The 22568-nt window shown below is 34.8% G+C and overlaps 1 protein-coding gene across 1 annotated transcript in view; it reads left to right on the top strand.

Moving 5' to 3' along the window:
- Positions 1 to 22568, top strand: part of LOC108531979 (coiled-coil domain-containing protein 91-like) — a 143203-nt gene that overhangs the window by 102418 nt on the left and 18217 nt on the right. Inside the window, exons 4-6 of the mRNA XM_017875661.1 lie at positions 7248 to 7402; positions 10461 to 10664; positions 11379 to 11481. Coding sequence (XP_017731150.1) covers positions 7248 to 7402; positions 10461 to 10664; positions 11379 to 11429 — 410 coding nt within the window. The 3' untranslated portion in view covers positions 11430 to 11481. The remainder of the gene's footprint in view (positions 1 to 7247; positions 7403 to 10460; positions 10665 to 11378; positions 11482 to 22568) is intronic.

A 22568-nucleotide genomic window follows, 5' to 3' on the forward strand; every position in this document is an offset into this window, starting at 1 on the left:
TCTATCTCCTTCAGTTTTGCTCTGATCCTAGTTATCTCTTGCCTTCTGCTAGCTTTTGAATGTGTTTGCTCTTGCTTCTCTAGTTCTTTTACTTATGATGTTAGTGTGTCAATTTTAGATCTTTCGTGCTTTCTCTTCTGAGCATTTAGTGCTGTAAATTTTCCTCTACACACTGCTTTAAATGTGTCCCAGAGATTCTGGTATGTTGTATCTTTGTTCTCATTGGTTTCAAAGAAGATCTTTATTTCTACCTTCATTTTGTTATGTACCTAGTAGTCATTCAGAAACAGGTTGTTCAGTTTCCATGTAGTTGAGCAGTTTTGATTGAGTTTCTTAATCCTGAGTTCTAGTTTTGATTGCACTGTGGTCTGAGAGACAGTTTGTTACAATTTCTGCTCTTTTGCATTTGCTGAGGAGTATTTCACTTCCAACTATGTGGTCAGTTTTGGAATAAGTTCGATGTGGTGTTGGGAAGAACGTTTATTCTGTTGATTTGGGGTGGAGAGTTCTGTAGATGTCTATTAGGTCCGCTTGGTACAGAGTTGAGTTCAATTCCTGGATATCCTTGTTAACTTTCTCCCTTGTTGATCTGTGTAATGTTGACAGGGGGGTGTTGAAATCTCCCATTATTATTTTGTGGGAGTCTAAGTCTCTTTGTAAGTCTCTAAGGACTTGCTTTATGAATCTGGTCCTCTTGTATTGGGTGCATATATGTTCAAGACAGTTAGCTCTTCTTGTTGAATTGATCCCTATACCATTATGTAATGGCCTTCTTTGTCTCTTTTGATCTTTGTTGGTTTAAAGTCTGTTTTATCAGGGACTAGGATTGCAACTTCTGCCTTTTTTTGTTCTCCATTTGCTTGGTAGATCTTCCTCCATCCATTTATTTTGAGCCTTTGGGTGTGTCTGCACGTGAGATGGGTCTCCTAAATATAGCACACTAATGGGTCTTGACTCTTTATCCAATTTGCCAGTCTGTGTCTTTTATTTGGAGCATTTAGCCAATTGAAATTTAAGGTTAATATTGTTATGTGTGAGTTTGTTCCTGTCATTATGATGTTAGCTGGTTATTTTGTTCGTTAGTTGATGCAGGTTCTTCCTGACATCGATGGTCTTTACACTTTGGCATGTTTTTGCAGTGACTAGTACCTGTTGTTCCTTTCCATGTTTAGTGCTTCCTTCAGGAGCTCTTGTAGGGTAGATCTGGTGGTGACAAAATCTCTCAGCATTTGCTTGTCTGTAAAGGATTTTATTTCTCCTTCACTTATGAAACTTAGTTTGGCTGGATATGAAATTCTGGGTTGAACATTCTTTTCTTTAAGAACGTTGAGTATTGGTCCCCACTCTTTTCTGGCTTGTAGAGTTTCTGTGTAGAGATCCACTGTTAGTCTGATTCCCTTTGTGAGTAACCCGACCTTTCTTGCTGGCTGCCTTTAATATTTTTTCCTTCATTTCAACTTTGGTGCTCTTCTCGAGGAGTATTTTTGTTGAGTTCTCTATATTTCCTGAATTTGAATGTTGACCTGCCTTGCTAGATTGGGGAAGTTCTCCTGGATAATATCCTGCAGAGTGTTTTCCACCTTGGTTCCATTCTCCCTCTTACTTCCAGGTACACCAATGAGACGTAGATATGGTCTTTTCACGTAGTCCCATATTTCTTGGAGAGTTTGTTCATTTCTTTTTACTCTTTTTTCTGTAAACTTCTCTTTTTGCTTCATTTCATTCATTTGATCTTCAATCACTGATACCCTTCCATCCTGTAGATCGAAATCGGTTACTGAACCTTGTGCATTTGTCACGTAGTTCTTGTGTCATGGTTTTAATCTCTATCAGGTTGTTTAAGGGCTTCTCTACATTGGTTATTCTAGTTAGCCATTTGTCAAATCTTTTGTCAAGGTTTTTAGTTTCTTTGTGCTGGGTTCGTACTTCCTTCTTTAGCTCGGAGAAGTTTGATCGCCTGAAGCCTTCTTCTCTCAACTCGTGAAAGTCATTCTCCGTGCAGCTTTGTTCCATTGCTGGCGAGGAGCTGTGTTTCTTTGGAGGGGAGAGGCAGTCTGATTTTTATAATTTTCAGCTTTTTTGAACTACTTTTTCCCCATCTTTGTGGTTTTGTCTGCCTTTGGTCTTTGATGATGGTGATGTAAAGATGGGGTTTTGGTGTGGATGTCCTTTCTGTTTATTAGTTTTCCTTCTAACAGTCAGGACTCTCAGCTGCAGGTCTGTTGGAGTTTGCTTGAGTTCCACTCCAGACCCTGTTTGCCTGGGTATCAGCAGCATAGGCTGCAGAAGAGTGAATATTGCTGAACAGCAAATATTGCTATCTGATCATTCCTCTGGAAGCTTCGTCTCAGGGGTGTACCCAGCCATGTGAGTTGTGAGGTGTCAATCTGTGCCTAGTGGGGGATGTCTCCCAGTTAGGTTACTCAGGGATCAGGGACCCATTTGAGCAGGCAGTCTGTTCGTTCTCAGATCCCAAACTCCATGCTGGGAGAACCACTGCTCTCTTCAAAGCTGTCAGACAGGGACATTTTCATCTGCAGAGGTTTCTGCTTCCTTTTGTTTGGCTATGCCCTGTCCCCAGAGGTGGAGTCTACAGAGGCAGGCAGGCAGGCCTCCTTGAGCTGCGGTGGGCTCCACCCAGTTGGAGTTTCTTGGCCACTTTGTTTACTTACTTAAGCCTCAGCAGTGGCGGGCGCCCCTTCCCCAGCCTTGCTGCTGACTTGCAGTTAGATCTCAGACTGCTGTGCTGGCAATGAGGGAGGCTCTGTGGGCATGGGATCCTCCCAGCGAGGCGCGGGATGTAATCTCATGGTGTGCCGTTTGCTAAGACCCTTGGTAAAGTGCACTATTAGGGTGGGAGTAACCTGATTTTCCAGGTGTTGTGTGTCATGGTTTCCCTTGGCTAGGAAAGAGAATTCCCTTCCCCCTTGCACTTCCTGGGTGAGGCAGTGCCTCGCCCTGCTTCGGCTCTTGCTCGTTGGGCTGCACCTACTGTCCAGCACCCACTATCTGAGAAGCCTCAGTGAGATGAACCCTGTACATCAGTCAGAAGTGCAGAAATCACCTGTCTACTGTGTTGCTAACGCTGGGAGCTGGAGACTGGAGCTGTTCTTATTCAGCCATCTTTGCACCACCCAATGTTACTACTTTCTAGTTTCTTCTGTTATAATAGCTATATTCTCCTTATCATTTAATTTTGTATATTTGAGTTCTTTCCCTTTTATTGTTAGCTACTATTTTGTTTAATTTTCATTTGAAATCCAGGATTTTGAATAGTTATATTTACCCTTTGTTCTTATTAATCTACTTCAGTGATTGCAGTATCTTTATTATTTTCCTTATTCTACGTTTTAAATTTTCTTTTTTGTTTCTTTTTTAGTTTGAGCTGGGAATTTAATTTATTTTTTGATTGAAGTGTTCAGGGCTATGAAGTTTTGTTTCTAATCACTGCTTTAAATGTTTCCCATTTATTGTTATGCAATAGTTTGTCACTATTTCTTAAAAATCTTGTAGTATCTTAACAATGGAAAATTAGAATTATTTTGTGCTTGGGTGAATAATGGGATAGATATGAAAAGATTTCTAGAAAAGCTTGTTTTGAATGTTGCCAACTTATAACTTCAGTGACAACTTCCATTTACTGAATGCTTACCATGTACCTGTCACTGAGCTAGGTGGTTGGTATACATTATCTCATTTAAGCTGTACAACATCATTTTGAGCTACCTATTATTTCCCCATTTTCACAAGAGGAAACTTTGGCTTAGAAGAGTTATTGTAATTTGCCTAAGGCTGTATAATGCATAAATTGTTAATGTTTAAATTTGAATCCATTTCTGACTGTAATGCCTATGGCTTTTACCTAGAGAGTAATATTGTGAGGTCACAGAGGTACTAAAGAAACGTGGCATAGTCAGGGAATGTTAGTAATACTGTGTGACTGGAGTGAAGTTAGCACTTAGTGGTATCATTTCTGGCTTGAGCAAATGGTTTTTTGAGGTATTATTAACTAGATGGAAAACATGAAGCAAAGCAGGTCTATATAAGATGATAGGCAGGTTTGGTATATCTGTTGGACACCTGAATGAAACTATCTGGTAGTAAGGTGAGTATAGATCTAGATTTCTGCAGAGTGATTTATACCGGAGATGTATTGAGTATCATTAGCTTAGAGGTGGTAATTTAAATAATGGGTTTTGAAAGTGGTAATCCAGAATATTCTGTGCAGTGAGAAGATCAGCAGATATATGAAATAATGAAACTTGAGGTTTATTGGAGAAAGAGCCTGAAAAGGAATCAAGAAAATAGTAGTCAAAGTGTTAGGTAGAAATATAGGAGATCTTGTGTAACAGGGACCAAAGGAGGAGTTTTAAGAAAAATGGAGGGTCATCATCATGTTCTCTGAAGAACTGAAGAAAGATAAGATCAGATGTGTTTATTTAATTTAATAGCATCTGATATGACAACTAGTATCTTAAATCCAGTGGAGTGATGAAGATTGGGTCGAGGAAGAAGAAAATGGCGACAGGGGTTATGAACTGTTCAGTAACTTGGTTATGAAGAGAAAGGGTCATAGTGCAGTACTAGTTAGTATGTGACTCTGGGTACCTTCATTCCCTCTCTCTACTGTTCTCCTTCAACCTCTCCCTTTCATCTCTTTCTTTTCCTCTTTTCTTTCTTACTTGCTCCCACTCTTCCTGTATTCTACTCACTTTCCCTCCTTTCTCCCTAATATGATACACTTGAACATTTAATGTTACAGGAGAAGAATTTAACTTGGGACAGCATGACATCTTATCTTATGCCTATAAATATGAATAACATACATAAATACTGATATACGTGTTAGATCAGAATGAAACTGTTAATAGTTTCTTGAATACAGGATCACAGCCACATATATACCTTTAAATAAACATACTTGCTTAATAAATTTTAATAATATTCTTTAAATATTATTTATTTAAAATAATAATATAATATCAACACTATACTAAATGCTTTACATGTTTTCCACAATTTAAACCTCATCAGCAAAATCTCTGCCCATTTTATAGATGAGGACACTGAAGCACAGAGAAGTTAAGTAACTTGTCCATTGTTCTATACCTGGTATGGTAGTGTGGTTCTAGAGTCTATGTTCTTAACCACAAGGCTGTATTCCTTCTCTGTCCACTATACTAGTTATATTAGTAATATTTTTGTTGTAAATTATGATACAGAATTAGAAGTGGAAATATTTTGACGTTTTGAAGAAATCTCTTTCACTATTATACTTGTATAGAATAGTGAAGATTAGCAAAACATAATTTCTGAAGTAGGGATACCAAGTACAACCATGAATTAAAATTTCACTTTTCTGTATTTGAGTTAAAGAATTGAAATGCCTGGCCGGGCGCGGTGGCTCATGCCTGTAATCCTAGGTCTTTGGGAGGCCGAGGCGGGTGGATCAGCAGGTCAGGAGGTCAGGAGGTCGTGACTATCCTGGCCAACATGGTGAAACTCTGTCTCTACTAAAAATACAAAAAGTTAGCTGGGTTTGGTGGTGAGCGCCTGTAATCCCAGCTACTTGGGAGGCTGAGGCAGGAGAATTGCTTAAACCCAGGATGTGGAGGTTGCAGTGAGCCGAGATTGCACTATTGTACTCCAGCCTGGGCGAAGGGGTGAGACTCCGTCTTTAAAAAAAAAAATAAAAAAGGAATTGAAATGCCTGGCCAGGCGTGGTGGCTCATACCTGTAATCCCAGCACTTTGGGAGGCTGGGGCATGTGGATCATGGGGTCAGGAGATCGAAACCATCCTAACATGGTGAAACCCCGTCTCTACTAAAAATACAAAAAGTTAGCCGGGCGTGGTGGCAGGTGGCCTGTAGTACCAGCTACTCCGGAGGCTGAGGCAGGAGAATGGCGTGAACCCGGGAGGCAGAGGTTGCAGTGAGCTGAGATCGCACCACTGCACTCCAGTCTGGGCAACAGAGCGAGACTCTGTCTCAAAAAAAAAAAAAAAAAAAAAAAAAAAAAAAAAAAAAAAAAAAAGCCTACGGGTGAAGCTAGACTATATTATATAGTATGACACATAATGTCTCAAAAATGCAATATTGCTATCTAATAAAAATGTATTTAAGATAATTGAATTCTTAGAATATCAATCACAAATTGATGTATTTGTTATTTTGTTTATATCTAACAGCCTTATAAATGTCTTTCTTCAGGGAAACATGCAATTTCCATTGTGAACTGCCTTCCAGAGTTTATGATAGAACTTCACTGACGTTGCTACTGATGCCAATGTGGAATAAAGGTCTTTATAGTTTAGAAAGTCACAATGTATGAATGGGCTGTACCAAAAAATGACTCACTTTCCTTAAATTTTAACACACCTAGTACAAACTTATTTGAATTTTAGAAAGAACATTTGAAAATCAAGTAATATATGTACAACCTGTTTATCTTGCTCATATCCATACTTTTGTCCTATGTCATACTTGATATTTGGGTTTCCTTTCAGAACTTTTATATTTGAGCTCTAATCACAGTCTAATTTTTTTTAAGCTAATTGAAAAAGAAAAATTATTATTTTTCTGTATGGACAATTCAGCAAACTTAAATTGACTTTATTTTAGCATGAAAATTCTTTTATTTGTCACAAAAGAAGACCTTAATGCAGATATTGTTGGATTAGTTGCTTCAAAGTAATTGATTTTTTCCCTTACTAATTTTATTGTTATAAATATTAATTGGTTGACTTGCCTACCGAGTCGTAAAGCCATTGAGTACATGGGTGCATCTGTATCGCTCACTGGTGTCTCTTCAGTCCCTGATGCCTATGACTGGCACTGGTAGGCACTCTAGTGCTTTTTAAAAAATTAAGTCAGTTTTTCTGAATGAAATGAATGAATATATTATATATATAATATATATATTTTCTCGTATATATGATATACTCATATATATATATGAGTATTTTCTCTATGCTAGAAATGTGCTTCTTATGGCACTATTACACTAAGACTTTATAAAACTATTTTGTTTGCCTGGTTCTTACATGGAAATGTCATGTTAAATTAAAAACACTAGTTTTACCTCTTAGCGATTAGGCCCTGAGAAATAGTCATAGAATCCTGATTTTTCACTCTCATTGCTTTTACTTTCCGTACTTTTCTCTTTTACTCTATTTCAGCTTTCTTCCCTTCACCTGTTTTCTCTTTAATAATCCTATCCTTTTTGTTATTGTTTTTTATTTTTTTAGTATCTGGAGTCCATCTTTCACCATCATCTCCTGAGATTGTACTGGACCATGACCACTCTTCTGCCATTGGCTGCCTCTCTTCTGATGCCATTATTTCATCACCAGAGAATACACCAGAAAATAGCATTATGAGTCAGACTATTCCTAAAGCACAGGTAAAGACAAGCATATTTTTAAAGGAGATGTGCACTTAAAAAATTGCCTGCTAATTTAATTGATGTTTTTAAGTTTCTTTTTTAGCCAGTTTGTCTAAAAGAAGTATTTCTGCAATAGAGATTCTAATTTTGAGGCTAAATACGTAGAAGTCAAAAAAACTGGATAATATCTTTGTGTTTCGTGGCGCAATTGCAAAATATTTAAGTAGCCTTAGTTACCAAAGTATGATTTGAGTATCTTTTATTAAACTTTACCTGGCTTTGCATTTCAAATCTTGAACTTGAAAAGGGAAAATAATACAAAGAAGAATAAGTATTTCTCTTTTTAGCAAATCTTACCACGTTTTCAGGTATACAAGCAACTATTTCAATTTTAGAGTAAAAACCAAAAATATAGCAGTTATAAGGTTTATTCATTCAAATATTTTTTAAACCAAGCGCTTATGCTAGCTGCTGGAGGTAGTCCCAATTTCTAAAGTGTTGTACACAATTTTGAGTCACCTGTTAATTTTGCGAGACAGTGGTGATCAATAGAGGTCATTGATAAATTTCAGAGTTCGATTTACAGTTTAAAATATAAACAAATTCTAGGTCTGTGTGTAAATTTTAAGAACTGTTAACAACCAGATATGTCTATCCTTATTCATACATTTTCAAGTGTAGGAAAAAGTTTTAAGTCTTTTAGTGCATTGGTAGCAAATTAAGGAATACATTAGATTTCAAAATTAAGAGGAAATTTTGTTTCTTACAGCAAAGATTGGGTTGTTGTAACAGTTTGAGGTCTTCTCTTGATTTACTTAAAGGGTGAAATAATTTCAGAACCTTTTCAACAACTTAATTTCCAAATGTGGTTTCTAGTGCCCTTTGGATGTTTTCATTATTGGTATAGTGTAAACTTTCCTCTCTTGTGTATTTTTTTTTTTTTTTTTNCAGGGAAACATGCAATTTCCATTGTGAACTGCCTTCCAGAGTTTATGATAGAACTTCACTGACGTTGCTACTGATGCCAATGTGGAATAAAGGTCTTTATAGTTTAGAAAGTCACAATGTATGAATGGGCTGTACCAAAAAATGACTCACTTTCCTTAAATTTTAACACACCTAGTACAAACTTATTTGAATTTTTAGAAAGAACATTTGAAAATCAAGTAATATATGTACAACCTGTTTATCTTGCTCATATCCATACTTTTGTCCTATGTCATACTTGATATTTGGGTTTCCTTTCAGAACTTTTATATTTGAGCTCTAATCACAGTCTAATTTTTTTTAAGCTAATTGAAAAAGAAAAATTATTATTTTTCTGTATGGACAATTCAGCAAACTTAAATTGACTTTATTTTAGCATGAAAATTCTTTTATTTGTCACAAAAGAAGACCTTAATGCAGATATTGTTGGATTAGTTGCTTCAAAGTAATTGATTTTTTCCCTTACTAATTTTATTGTTATAAATATTAATTGGTTGACTTGCCTACCGAGTCGTAAAGCCATTGAGTACATGGGTGCATCTGTATCGCTCACTGGTGTCTCTTCAGCCCCTGATGCCTATGACTGGCACTGGTAGGCACTCTAGTGCTTTTAAAAAATTAAGTCAGTTTTCTGAATGAAATGAATGAATATATTATATATATAATATATATATTTTCTCGTATATATGATATACTCATATATATATATGAGTATTTTCTCTATGCTAGAAATGTGCTTCTTATGGCACTATTACACTAAGACTTTATAAAACTATTTTGTTTGCCTGGTTCTTACATGGAAATGTCATGTTAAATTAAAACACTAGTTTTACCTCTTAGCGATTAGGCCCTGAGAAATAGTCATAGAATCCTGATTTTCACTCTCATTGCTTTTACTTTCCGTACTTTTCTCTTTTACTCTATTTCAGCTTTCTTCCCTTCACCTGTTTTCTCTTTAATAATCCTATCCTTTTGTTATTGTTTTTTATTTTTTTAGTATCTGGAGTCCATCTTTCACCATCATCTCCTGAGATTGTACTGGACCATGACCACTCTTCTGCCATTGGCTGCCTCTCTTCTGATGCCATTATTTCATCACCAGAGAATACACCAGAAAATAGCATTATGAGTCAGACTATTCCTAAAGCACAGGTAAAGACAAGCATATTTTAAAGGAGATGTGCACTTAAAAAATTGCCTGCTAATTTAATTGATGTTTTAAGTTTCTTTTTTAGCCAGTTTGTCTAAAAGAAGTATTTCTGCAATAGAGATTCTAATTTTGAGGCTAAATACGTAGAAGTCAAAAAAACTGGATAATATCTTTGTGTTTCGTGGCGCAATTGCAAAATATTTAAGTAGCCTTAGTTACCAAAGTATGATTTGAGTATCTTTTATTAAACTTTACCTGGCTTTGCATTTCAAATCTTGAACTTGAAAAGGGAAAATAATACAAAGAAGAATAAGTATTTCTCTTTTAGCAAATCTTACCACGTTTTCAGGTATACAAGCAACTATTTCAATTTTAGAGTAAAACCAAAATATAGCAGTTATAAGGTTTATTCATTCAAATATTTTTTAAACCAAGCGCTTATGCTAGCTGCTGGAGGTAGTCCCAATTTCTAAAGTGTTGTACACAATTTTGAGTCACCTGTTAATTTTGCGAGACAGTGGTGATCAATAGAGGTCATTGATAAATTTCAGAGTTCGATTTACAGTTTAAAATATAAACAAATTCTAGGTCTGTGTGTAAATTTTAAGAACTGTTAACAACCAGATATGTCTATCCTTATTCATACATTTTCAAGTGTAGGAAAAGTTTTAAGTCTTTTAGTGCATTGGTAGCAAATTAAGGAATACATTAGATTTCAAAATTAAGAGGAAATTTTGTTTCTTACAGCAAAGATTGGGTTGTTGTAACAGTTTGAGGTCTTCTCTTGATTTACTTAAAGGGTGAAATAATTTCAGAACCTTTTCAACAACTTAATTTCCAAATGTGGTTTCTAGTGCCCTTTGGATGTTTTCATTATTGGTATAGTGTAAACTTTCCTCTCTTGTGTATTTTTTTTTTTTTTTTTGTAATGTGGTTTAGATTCAGCAATCAACACACACTCATCTGGATATCTCACTTTTTCCATTGGGTTTAACTGATGAAAAAAGTAATGGAGCAATTGCCCTTGTGGATGATTCTGAGGATCCTGGAGCCAATGTATCTAACATACAGCTTCAGCAAAAAATTTCAAGTCTGGAGATTAAACTCAAAGTATCTGAAGAAGAAAAACAGAGAATTAAAAAGGTATATTTAAATTTGCCTAAAAAATATTTGATTTGCAAATATTAGAAATTTGATATAATCTCAAATTCTGATTAAAAACTCATCAGAGGAAGAAGATACTTTTCTCCTTTGGCTGTAGGTTTAAAACAGTCATGAGCTAATCACTTGGAAAAGCCTTTGATGAGAAATGTATTTTACATATGTACTTTTAAAGATATGAATATCTTTTACTAGGTTTTTTCTAACTGTTGCTTTCTTTTTTTGGTTTATTTTTATTTACTTTGAAAGCAGATAATATTGTATTTCTTATGAAGAGGCAAAATTTTGTGACATCAGCTTTTCCCTATGGGAAGTTAGGCATCACGGGATATTTGACAAGAGTACTTAGGTATACAGCCATTTTAGTAAATTCTTTACTTATGCGTTCTTCCCTGTGAATATATCTGTCAAAAGAGCTTACCATATTTATAGAAAGTGTATCTAGAAATAGATTATGTTGATGAAATTTGTTGAGGCGCTCATATTCATTTGTTGGAATGAGTAAATGTTATGTCCATGTTTGATACTGTCCTAGAAATTAGATGAAGCATACAATTTATAATATTGTTAGATTTTAAGCCATACTTCCCATGGATTCTTTCTCTGACAAATGTTTTCTGATATGTTCATTGAAAAAACTAAATATATTTTAAGCCATTAAATATTACAAAGCTTGTATTTGGATTTTTGTTTTAGGATGTGGAATCATTGATGGAAAAGCATAATGTCTTAGAAAAGGCTTTCTAAAAGAAAAGAGCAAGAGGCCATTTCTTTTCAAGATAGATACAAAGAACTTCAGGTAAGAAANGGCCATTTCTTTTCAAGATAGATACAAAGAACTTCAGGTAAGAAAATTGAACTTAAAATTTAAAATGTAAGCCTTTCGATGAAGCATGTGCTATAATTTCCAAAAGTACATAATGAGTATCTTATGAATGAAGAATCAGTACTTGCTTAAATATATAAAACTGACTAACATGGGTGAAATTAATGGGAAGACGCCCATTTTGAAAAATATGAGTTTGTGAGCAGCCCCGAGGATTAGTAGTTTGAGGTTCAAACAATTTGGTAAGAAATACTCTGTTTCTAATGGATACATTTTGGGAACTGTTTATTCTAATTTTTGTTATAATAATTACATTTGAATTACATTTAGAATCCTGTAATCCAGAACTGAGATATTTAACTTTTTAAAATAAATTGTCTCCTTTTTTCCTTCCTAAATTTCCTTATGTATTTATTCTACAGTCTAACTTAACACAGTAAATGACAACTCCTTCCTGTTAATTGCTAAGACTAAAACTTGCACATTCGTTTTTGTACTTAATCAATGTCTGTTTCTTTAGCAGGATTTGTTGGCTGTACCTTCAGAATATCCAGGTTTCAACCGTTTATCATCATGGTCACCACTGTCAACATATTGTATATTATCATTATTTCTCCCTTGTGTTACTAAAGTATATTCTTACTAGTCTTTTGCTTTTGTCACTGCCCACGCGCAGACCATTCCCCCCATTGCAGCCACTGTGATCTGATTGAAACTTAAAGCTGGTCATGTCATTCTTCTGTTCTAAAACCTTTGGTGGCTTCTTATCTTACCCACACTAAAAGCCAAGTCCTTAAACTGGTTTTCAAGGCTCTGTGTTCCCTTATGTCCCTTCTTCCTGTCTTTTCCTTGCCTCTTTTTCCTCAGTCATTTTTCTTTTTCCTAATATCCAGAGTACTCAGATTTCCTCAGATACCTGCATGGTTTTCTTCATAGCCTTCAAGTCTCTGTTCAAATGTTACCTTATCAGATAAGCCTTTCCAGACAATGCTGACATCCTCTTCATCCACCTTATCATAGTCTTCTTTATTTTTCTTCCTAGCACCTTTTACATTTGACAAATCATATATTTATTTGTTTATTTGCCTGAATCACTGTAATAGTCTCGTAAGTGGTCTTCTAGCTTCCACTCTTGTTCTTTTCCATCATGAGTTTTTAATTCAGCAGGTAAGAGTAGTGTTTTAAAAATGTAAATCAAATCAGATCTCAGACTCAATTCCTATTTTCTTTCCAATATAGATTTTCAGGCTTCTCCAGTTTACCCTCAGGTATTTATTTACACCAAGCTTTACAATAAGGTATAGGTGAATGTGTGAGTATATGTGGGGAAGGACATTCTTTGCCTGTTGGAGTAGTATGATCCATGATTCACTCACATATCCCTGCCTGGAATGTTGTTCCTCCTGTAGAGCAGTTTTTTAAAAATACAAAACTTGGAAATAAGGAAAAATGCAGGCAGTGTGTCTTTTCAGCGTCTGTGATGACATTGTTTAATGTGCCCACCTCAGGCGTACTTAGGAGAATGTACTTTATTTGACTCACTGTTTACTCTTGAATAAGTCTCAGATGTAGTGAAGTTACATGTTAATTTATAGAATTTTTTCCCCCTGAAGAGATGCAAATAATTCTGTTTGTTAGAAAAGATAACTTCAGAGAATATAATTAATTGCCCTGTAGGATATTAACAAGTTTTACCTCTAACCTAGTGCTTTTAGTCTAACACTCCATGTTATTAACTTTCCTATCTAAATCTTGTTCCTTAAACGCTGTTTGAACCAGTCTTAGCATCTTATTCATTCGGTCTTACAGGATATTAACCAGTTTTGTCTCTAACCTAGTGCTTTTAGTCTAACACTCCATTGTTAAATTTCCTACATAAATCCTGTTCTTCAAATGCTTCTTGAACCAGTCTTAATGTCTCATTCATTCAGTCTTAAATGATTAATTCATTAGTAAATGAACAAAATAAATCTTTGGTATATCTTCAATTTGTATTTACATGAGTCAGATTAACTTTTTGAAAATTATACTTTTAACAGCTCTCGCTGAACTCTAGCTTCCTTCTGATATTTGCTCAAATGCTACTCTTGTGGAGGCTTTTCTGAATCATGCTGTATAAAATAAGGTCCTGTGTACTTGCTCAGCATTCCCTAGCCCTTTTTATATTTTTCTTTCCCATACCACTTATTCCTACCTGTTGTTTTATTTTGATTTGTTTATTTTCTGCCTTTTCTCCATTACAGTGCAAGTTTCTTCAGATTAAGAACTTTTTCTTGCCAGTAGTACCTGGCATATAGTGCATGTTCAATGAATACTGTTGGATGAATCAGTAGATGAACTAATATCATGCACCCTGCTCCCCAAGGACTAACTACATTGTGTATAGCCACACTTACTGACCTCATCCTTGGACTTATGGTGCTTATTAAAAGGCATAGTACTGAATAATGAGGTAACTGTGTTTTTTTGTCTCCATTGAATGACTTATTCTGGACCCGTTAGTGAGACATACATCTTTGAGAATTCAGTTTTTCCATTTGTAAATGGGAACAGTAACATATCAGAGAGACTATATAAAACCTAACATATATCACTTTGGGTTGTTTTTACATTAATGACTAATATAAATGCTATCTGGCATTATCATTGTTGTCTCACTGCATTTACTATTAATAGTCATAATCTAGGAGTGATGACTTGAGTCTTCAAAGCTAGTTCATTTTATAGGAATCTGTACTTTCAAAGAAAACTTTTTTCAGATGACTTCATTTTAGGACCAATAGGCTTCTCTCTCCTTTTATAGCATGGGAATAAAAGAGTAACTTATGGAGTGTTAAACACCTTGGCTAAATAAATTATAGAAAAATGTACCAGGAGGTCTCATAGCCAAATCGAAGTTAAAGTAGGCATACTGTTCAGTTTATATTTCACCGTACCATCCATCTCTGAGGAAAGGATTTCTATCCTCAGTTCCTTCTGTTCATTTCATGTGCCAATTCTTTGTTTTTTATTTGGTTATCGTATTTTTAGTTCTAAAATTTCCATTTGGCTCTCTTTCATATCTTCCATTCTGTGCTGAAACTTTCTATTCTGTTTGTTTCAAGCATGTTCGTAATTCCCTGCTGAAGCATTTTTATTATGGTTGCTTTAAAAATCCTTGTTAGCAAAGTATCATCTCAGTGTTACCATTGGTAGTATTTTCTTGCCCAAGTTGAGATTTTCCTGATTCTTAGTATCATGAGTGTTTTTTAATTATATCCTGCATATTGTGGGTATTTTGTATGACACCTTGGATCTTATTTAAATCTTGTATTGTAGCAGGCCTCATCTGATACTGTATAGTTTGGGAAAAGATTAACTATTTTGTTAATGTGAGGTGCAAGTAAAATGACAAGTTCTCCACTCAGCCCTCTTTGATACCCTGGATAGGAAGGATACCGCCTTACTCCTGGGATAAGGTGGGATTTCAGGGCTCCCACAGGCCTTAGCAGATGCGTCCCTGGCTGGGAGGGGGAGAGGCACCTTTTTACTGTTCCATGGGTGCCTTACCACGAGATTAGGGGTGACCTTGTTACCTCTGGATAGTTATAAAAGTTCTGGCTTCTCATTCAGCTTCCTCTGACACAGGAATGGAGGGTGAGAGAGTTTTTTTCCTTTTGGGTGGGGATAGAAGTCCTAAAACTGTCTTCACAACCACTTGGTTTTCTCTGATACCACATCAAGGTCATCTATGGGCACTTCATTGTTGCTGTGCAAGAGTGGAAATCTAGGCTCGGTACTTGGCCTTTTGTGACAGAGGTGGTTTAAAAATAAAGGTGAAACTTGGAAATAAGGAAAAAGGTGAGCAGTGTATCTTTTCAGTGTCCTACGGGGACGTTATTCAATAGGCCTACACTATGACTATTTAGAAGAAGGTATTTTGTTTGAGTCATTGGTTACTATTGATTAAAAGTTTCAAAGTTAGGGCCATTTTTTTTTTTTCGTGGTATTCGGTTGGTGTGGGGTGTTTATTGTCTAAAAGCTTTCTGTCTTGCTAGACTGTGCCTTTCATGGCCCTTTTGCTACAGAGGATTGGCTTTTATTGGGGCTTTTGTGCCTATTGGTGTTTCCTGGTTGCTGGCTGTTCCACTCCCTAGTTTGGGATATATGAGGCTAAAAGAAAACTCACAGAACTTACTGCTTTGTCATTCCTTGGATTCCCAGGTCCCTAGTAGATCTGCCTTCCCTCTACGTTCCAGAATCCTCTTACATTTGTTTTAATAAAATGTCCAAACTTTTTAGCTGTATTTATTGACAGAAATAGGGAAAAGTGTGTCTTTTTAATTTTAATCTGAAAGTGGGATAGAAAGCAACCTTTTAAATTTTAGGTATTCGTTGCTGTAGCTACATCAGGAAATTGATATCAAAACATTATTTTGAAACAGGTAACTTTGAGTCAGTTTTTTTAGGGGGGTGGGGGAAACAGGTTAATGAGCCCCCATGGAGTCATTCTAGATAGAGGAAGGATGGATAAAATATATGGATAATTCAAAATGGGAGATAATACATAAATCTTTTTATCTGCTTTGTATTTACTAAGTTTGTGCATATATATGAGTATGTGTTAGATATTTTGAAAGAGTATTTTCAACAAAAACATTTACATTGTGCTGTAAATACCTGATTCAGGAAGAATTTAGAAATCTTAGGCTTCCCTATTTGACCTTTCTGCAATCCAGTTCTTTCTGAGGGTTATGGACTTTTTTTTTTCAAACTAACACAAAGTTGTTTCTACCTAATAATTTCTTAGGAATAGGAGATGTGATTAAATTTGTGAGTGTCAAAGGAGGCTACTGTATGTTAAATATCTATAGGATGAAATATTAGCAAAGTGAGTTTTTAAATAGTGATATGGTTTGGCTGTGTCCCCACCCAAATCTTATCTTGAATTGTAGCTTTCTTAATTCCCACATGTTGTGGGAAGGACCTAATGGGAGATAATTGAATCATGGGGGTGTGTCTTTCTTGTGCAATTCTCATGATAGTAAATGTCTCATGAGATCTGATGGCTTTATAAAGGGAAATTTCCCTGCACAAGTTCTCTTCTCTTGTCTGCTGCCATGTGAGATGTGCCTTTTACCTTCCGTCATGATTGTCAGGCCTCCTCAGCCAAGTAGAACTGTTGAGTCCATTAAACCTCTTTCTTTTATAAGTTGCTTAGTCTCGGGTATGTCTATCAGCAGTGTGAAAATGGACTAATACAAACAATGAATATATATATTAAATTTCTTGTTTGGATTTATGGTCTGCCAGTCATCCTCTAGATAATTGAGTCTTATTTATGACATATTTTCTGTAGAATATGGCAATTTTTTAATATCAAGGTATCTAACATACAGGTCTTTTAAATGTTTGTGGAGCTTAATTAAATGAAAAGAGTTATTTATGATGACGGGAACAATATACTGGTGCCTGCGTCTCTGTGGTATCCTAAATAAAGCACAACATTTAGGAGTCCAGTAAGATAATGCTAGATTAAATTAGCTGAGAAGTCTTTCTCCTTAAGAAATGTTAGTATGTTTATGTATTTATAAAAATAGTATGTTTAGTCTGGAAAATGTGGACAATATAGAAAAAGGAAAAAAAATTTATAGCTATTTCTCACCATGAAAATTCTCAATATTTTCACCTGATTTCAGAATACTGGGCTCTGAATTTTCAATTTTGAAAAATCTGCCCCTCTGCTTAGGCCAGGGTTTGGATGTATCTTTGTCAGAATTTTATTCTGACAAGAGAGAGTAATTAATAAATGGAATGTTTGTAAAACCTTTAAACAAACTTTTTAAAGACAACATTAATGATTACAGAGAATTCTAACAGTGTTATTTTATGTGATATGGTCTGATTACCAGGATAGGTGGAGAGGCGTGAATGTGCCATAACAAAAGGAAATAAATACTGTGAACTCTATAGTACAATGGGGGTGTGTGCTATGTCCCCTTTTCCTGTTCTGTCCAGGGTGTGTAGCCTAACCAGAGGAAGAAAAGTGAGTCATGCTGCATTTATCAGAAATAACTATTTAAAGGACTTTCACAAAACTTGAATAGAGAACTCCTCATTTTAGTACAGCATGGATTCCAATCCCTTTTGTATCCTTTCTTTGACTTCTGTAACAAGTGGGTCAACACCTGTGACAAGCACTTAGGAAACTTGCCAGCTCATCAGATACCACATGTCCTCATGCTGCTACATTTCTAAAAATTCAGTAACCAGACACAGCTGGTTATAAAATTATTATCTTTGTTAGTCGTCAGTGTTGGTATCCATGGCTAACTCTGGGAATTTTTTTTGTAAGCTTTTTAAAGACTGGACCTATTCTTTCACATTCCATTTTCTATTGCAGTGCCTCCTGGCTATAGCAGCTTGATTATTCAGCTTGAGAATTTAATTTAAAAAAAAAGTACTGTTTTATGAAAATAAAATGTTTCAGAGGACCTTACATTTACCTAATAAATGGATTTATACAGCCCCAGACTACTACTTACATTCTGTTGCTAATTTCACAGATTGTATTACTTAGGTACCAGTAGATATTAATCTCAATTTTTTCATGTACTCTTTAAAAATAAGTACTAATCAGATGTTGAACATTGGGCGCTTGGCAAGAGGCTACTATAATAATTGTGCTTTATAAATTTGGTTAAGGGGTAGATTAGATCAGTTGCTTGATCTACCCAGAATAGTTAGCTTGATGATCTGGTATGTAGAGAATTTAGCAGTTATGCCTACGTAACCCAAAATATAGTGTGTGGTCTTATGTAGGACTGGAAAATGCTGGAGGAAATGTTAGTATACATTAAGCATCACTTGAAGACATTCTGTTTATTCACATATTTTTTGGCATGACTAAACACTCTGAAGATGTATTTTTGTCAGAATTTTAGTCTGACAAGAGAAAGAGTAATTAATAAATGGAATGTTTGTAAAAAATGAAAGAAGAATAAGGATTTTATGTTTTAGTTGGTTTTACATGCATTTCTTTTAGTAGTATATTTTATATTAGATTTGATGTTGGGAAATGTATGTATTTCTGTTACTAGGAATCCTATCCTCTTCACAGGCCTTATAAAAGGAGAGTCACTGTGAGAGATGAATCGTTTGGAGATATGGTCAAGTATTTTCTTTCTTATTTCAAAGCGAATTGAATGATTGAATTATTCAGTCCATAAAATTTGGAAGACCTCTTTGTCAAGCTGTATTAGAATAATAAACATTGCCATAATAAGCATTTACATTCGTTAAGACATGTCTGTGTAGTCTAGAAAAGTTTATCCAAAACAAACAGGTAGAATTATTTATATAAAAAGAACATGTTAAGGATATTTTACTTAATGTGTCAGTTATATATTCTTTTTTTTTTTTTTGAGAAGGAGTTTCGCTCTTGTTGCCTAGGTTGGAGTCAGTGGCAAGATCTTGGCTTACGGCAACCTCCACCTCCTGGGTTCAAGCGATTCTTGTGCTTCAGCCTCCCAAGTAGCTGGAATTACAGGCATGCACTACCACACCCTGCTAATTTTTGTATCTTTAGTAGAGACGGGGTCTCACCGTGTTCACCAGGCTGTTTTGAACTCCTGACCTCAGGTGATCTGCCCACCTTGGCCTTCCAAAATACTGAGATTACAGGTTTGAGCCACCGCACCTGGCCTTGCATATTCTTAAAAATAAGACTTTCAGGTCCAAGTAGTAAACTTGAAAATTTTGCTTTATACAGTAGTTTTCATGAATTTCTGCATTTCATCTGTTTTGCTTCACTCATTTGACTTCCTTAAATTTTAGAACAATAATCTTCAATCCAGGCTCACATTATAATTTCCAGGAAAGTTTCAAAAAATGCTAAGTTACTGGCTCATGCCAGTTAATGTATTCAAGTGATTCAAACGTCAAAAACTGCATATAGTAAATAAGGGCATATAGTGAAAAGTCTACACCTCATCCTCTGCTATATCCACTTAGTTCTTTTTTCCCCTCAACAGATAATTCCTGGTTTTTTTTTTTTTTTTTTGTATCCTTGTAGAGTATTTTATAATGCAAACCAAAGCCAATCAGAAATACACATATATCTCCTTTTTTCTGTCTTATTTAGATAATAATGTACTAAATATTATTTAGTTAAGATTATTTCTTGGAGGCCTTTTCACAGTGACTCATATAGAAATTCTTTATTCTATGAACATCTGAAATACATGATTTTCTTGTATCATAAAACATTGCTGTCAAAGTCTAATACCAATCTAATTCTTTTTCCAGTTTCTTGTTATATCCTGGTTTTGGTTATTTTTGGTTGATTCCTCTAGGTTTACAATAGTCTTTCTAATATATGTAGTTTAAATTTCTTTCTTTACAGTTTTAAGAAGTTATTACATTATAAATTTAATGTTTGTTTTATTCTCTGACTGTCTTCCTTATGGTGACTCCTGTTATTTGTATGTTAGATAGTCTTTGCCTTCTACATTTGTCTTTACTTGACTCCTTTTTATTGCTTCGTTTTTTTTGATCTAAGATTTGCTCCCCCTTTTATTCTTTAGTTTACATAATCATTTCTGAAATGATTTATTTTGTCATAATTCTTTTCTAAAATCTCTCATCATTTCTGAGTTCTAACTTTAGTTTATGTTTTAAATCTATTTTATCATTTTCTGAGTATCTTTTAGCTCACTTTGTGTTGAGTTTTAATTTTCTTTTATTTTATTTATTTATTTTACTTTCAGCCAACTCACACCATATTTTTTTTTTTTTGGCTATGCTTTTATTTTCTGTAGGGCTGTCATTCTGTTCCTTCTTTTTTCATATAATAGCATTGTATGGGATTCAACTAATGCTCTTCTGTTGTTTTTATGTGAAATTAGTTCTCTTAAACTTTTTAAATGAGTCATTTAAGATAGTGTTTTCTCTCATTTTAAAATCCTGTGTTTTTGTCTGATTAAAAAATATGGTGAAAACATTTTATAATTTTCTGACTTCATTTACTTCTTCCACTTTTATCTTGATCCTCTTTTTCTTCTCTCTCTATTGTCTCTGGTTTGATCAATTTGGATTTTCCCATCAATGTATCCTCAGTGTGGGGCTTTATCTTGAAAGTATTTAGAGTTTTTTTGGCCCATTGACTCCTTATTGAAGACCACTTGTACTTACCTGAAATTGTGTAGACTTCTCTCAGTTTGTCAAGCTACGTTCTTATCGTTGGCATGCTGACCTTCTTCCAGTGAGTTTTCCTGTTAAGCCTTTCAGAGTTTTTTAATGTCGTTGTCTGTGAGCCTACTGTTTTATCTTGGCATGCTGACCTCTCCAGTGAGTTTCTGTTAGCCATTTCAGAGTTTTAATGTCTGTCTGATGTCCTATTACTTTTATCTTTTTTCCTGCACAGATTCGGATGCCATACACATCTTGGGACTATTGATGGTTTGTCTCACCTGTTCATATTTTGGCATTCATAAGGGATATTGTGAGATATAGATTTGTGATAGAAATATCTCAGTTTGTGCTTCTATTTTTTTAAAAATGGGTTCTGTGAGGGATTTTGAGACATCTAAAATTATACCTTTGTTAATACCATATTCTTAGATACTTTTTGCTGCTGATTGCTATTAAAGGGAATTATGTGTGGTGAGAAGGGTTAAACACATACTTTCCCTGAGAATACATATTTTTTACGGAATTAGTAGTAGATTGCTGGGACTTGGCGTTCTCAATCTCATAGCAATAAAAAAACTTAAATAAAACTTGGAACATTTTATTTATTTTTTTGTACTATTATTAAGCACTTATGGGTGTCTGTAAGAATTGTTGAAATGAAAAAAATGTTTGGAGAATAATGATTTTTTCAAGTAGTTTTTTATTGTTTATTTTCACCTTGAGTTTTATAGAAAATTGATCATACATTTGCCTAAGAGCCACTAAATTTGACAAGCTTCGTGTTTTTTTTTTTTTTTTAAGAGCAGATGATGAACTAGTTGTATGTCTGTGTGTAGGGTGAGTGCGGTGATTACAAGCATATCTGTAGGGTTACTACTTATTTGATTCTGTGCACTGAAACATATAACTTGTATTTGTACCTTTTTTTAATCAGTATCTACAGATACTGATTACCAACACCATGATTGATGTTCCTAATAAGCACCTTAAGTCATTTCTTTCCTCACCAAAGTGTTGATTTATAGAATAAACGTTTCACTTTTATACTGTTTATCCTCATTCACTGTCTTTATTCTCTGATTAGCAGTTAGCAACTTAAATAAAATAAGGGCCATTTCACAAAAATAAAAATTTATTTTTAAAAATGAAAATAGCTTTACTTTTTTAATTAAAAAAACTAGCTTATTTGATACCATTTAACAATGAGAAGAGTATACAAATTTTATTAATTTTATCACCTAAATATGCAGTTTTAATAGAAACAAAACAATTTCTTTATTACTTTTCTAACCATGGGGAGAAAATATACAACTTAGTAATCTGAATATTAGTGCAGTCATTCACACCTGTAGTCCCAACACTTTGGGAGGCTTGGCAGGAGGATTGCTTGAATGCAGGTAGTTGAGACCAGCCTGGGCAACTTAGTGAGACCCTGTTCCTCAAAAAAACAAAACAAAGCAAAACAAAATTAGCTGCTGGGCATGGTGTGTGCACCTGTTGTCCTAGCTATTTGGGAGACTGAGACAAAAGGATTGCTTGAGCCCAGGAGTTTGAGGTTGCAGTGAGCTGATTGTATCACTGCACTCTAACCTCGGTGACAGAGCCAAACTGTCTCCAAAAAAATTTCTTTTTCAATTATTTGTTACTGAATAACAGTAGCAATGAGAAAATTAACTGACATTTTAGTCTCAAAAAATGCCAAGAATTAGAGACAGTTATGAGAATTAATATAGGTACAGTTTTTTGAAATTCTGTGCTGGCTTTTATTTTAAGGGGCTTATGTCATTTTCTTATCCCTGTTCTAATAATTGAGAAAATCAAATTGTCATTTTATTTATTGGAACTGAATGAAACAGTTTTGAAGTCATTGGGAGAATATCATTTTCAAA

This window comes from Rhinopithecus bieti, unplaced genomic scaffold (assembly GCF_001698545.2).
Source record: "Rhinopithecus bieti isolate Rb0 unplaced genomic scaffold, ASM169854v2 scaffold_7884, whole genome shotgun sequence".
Lineage (NCBI taxonomy): Eukaryota > Metazoa > Chordata > Mammalia > Primates > Cercopithecidae > Rhinopithecus > Rhinopithecus bieti.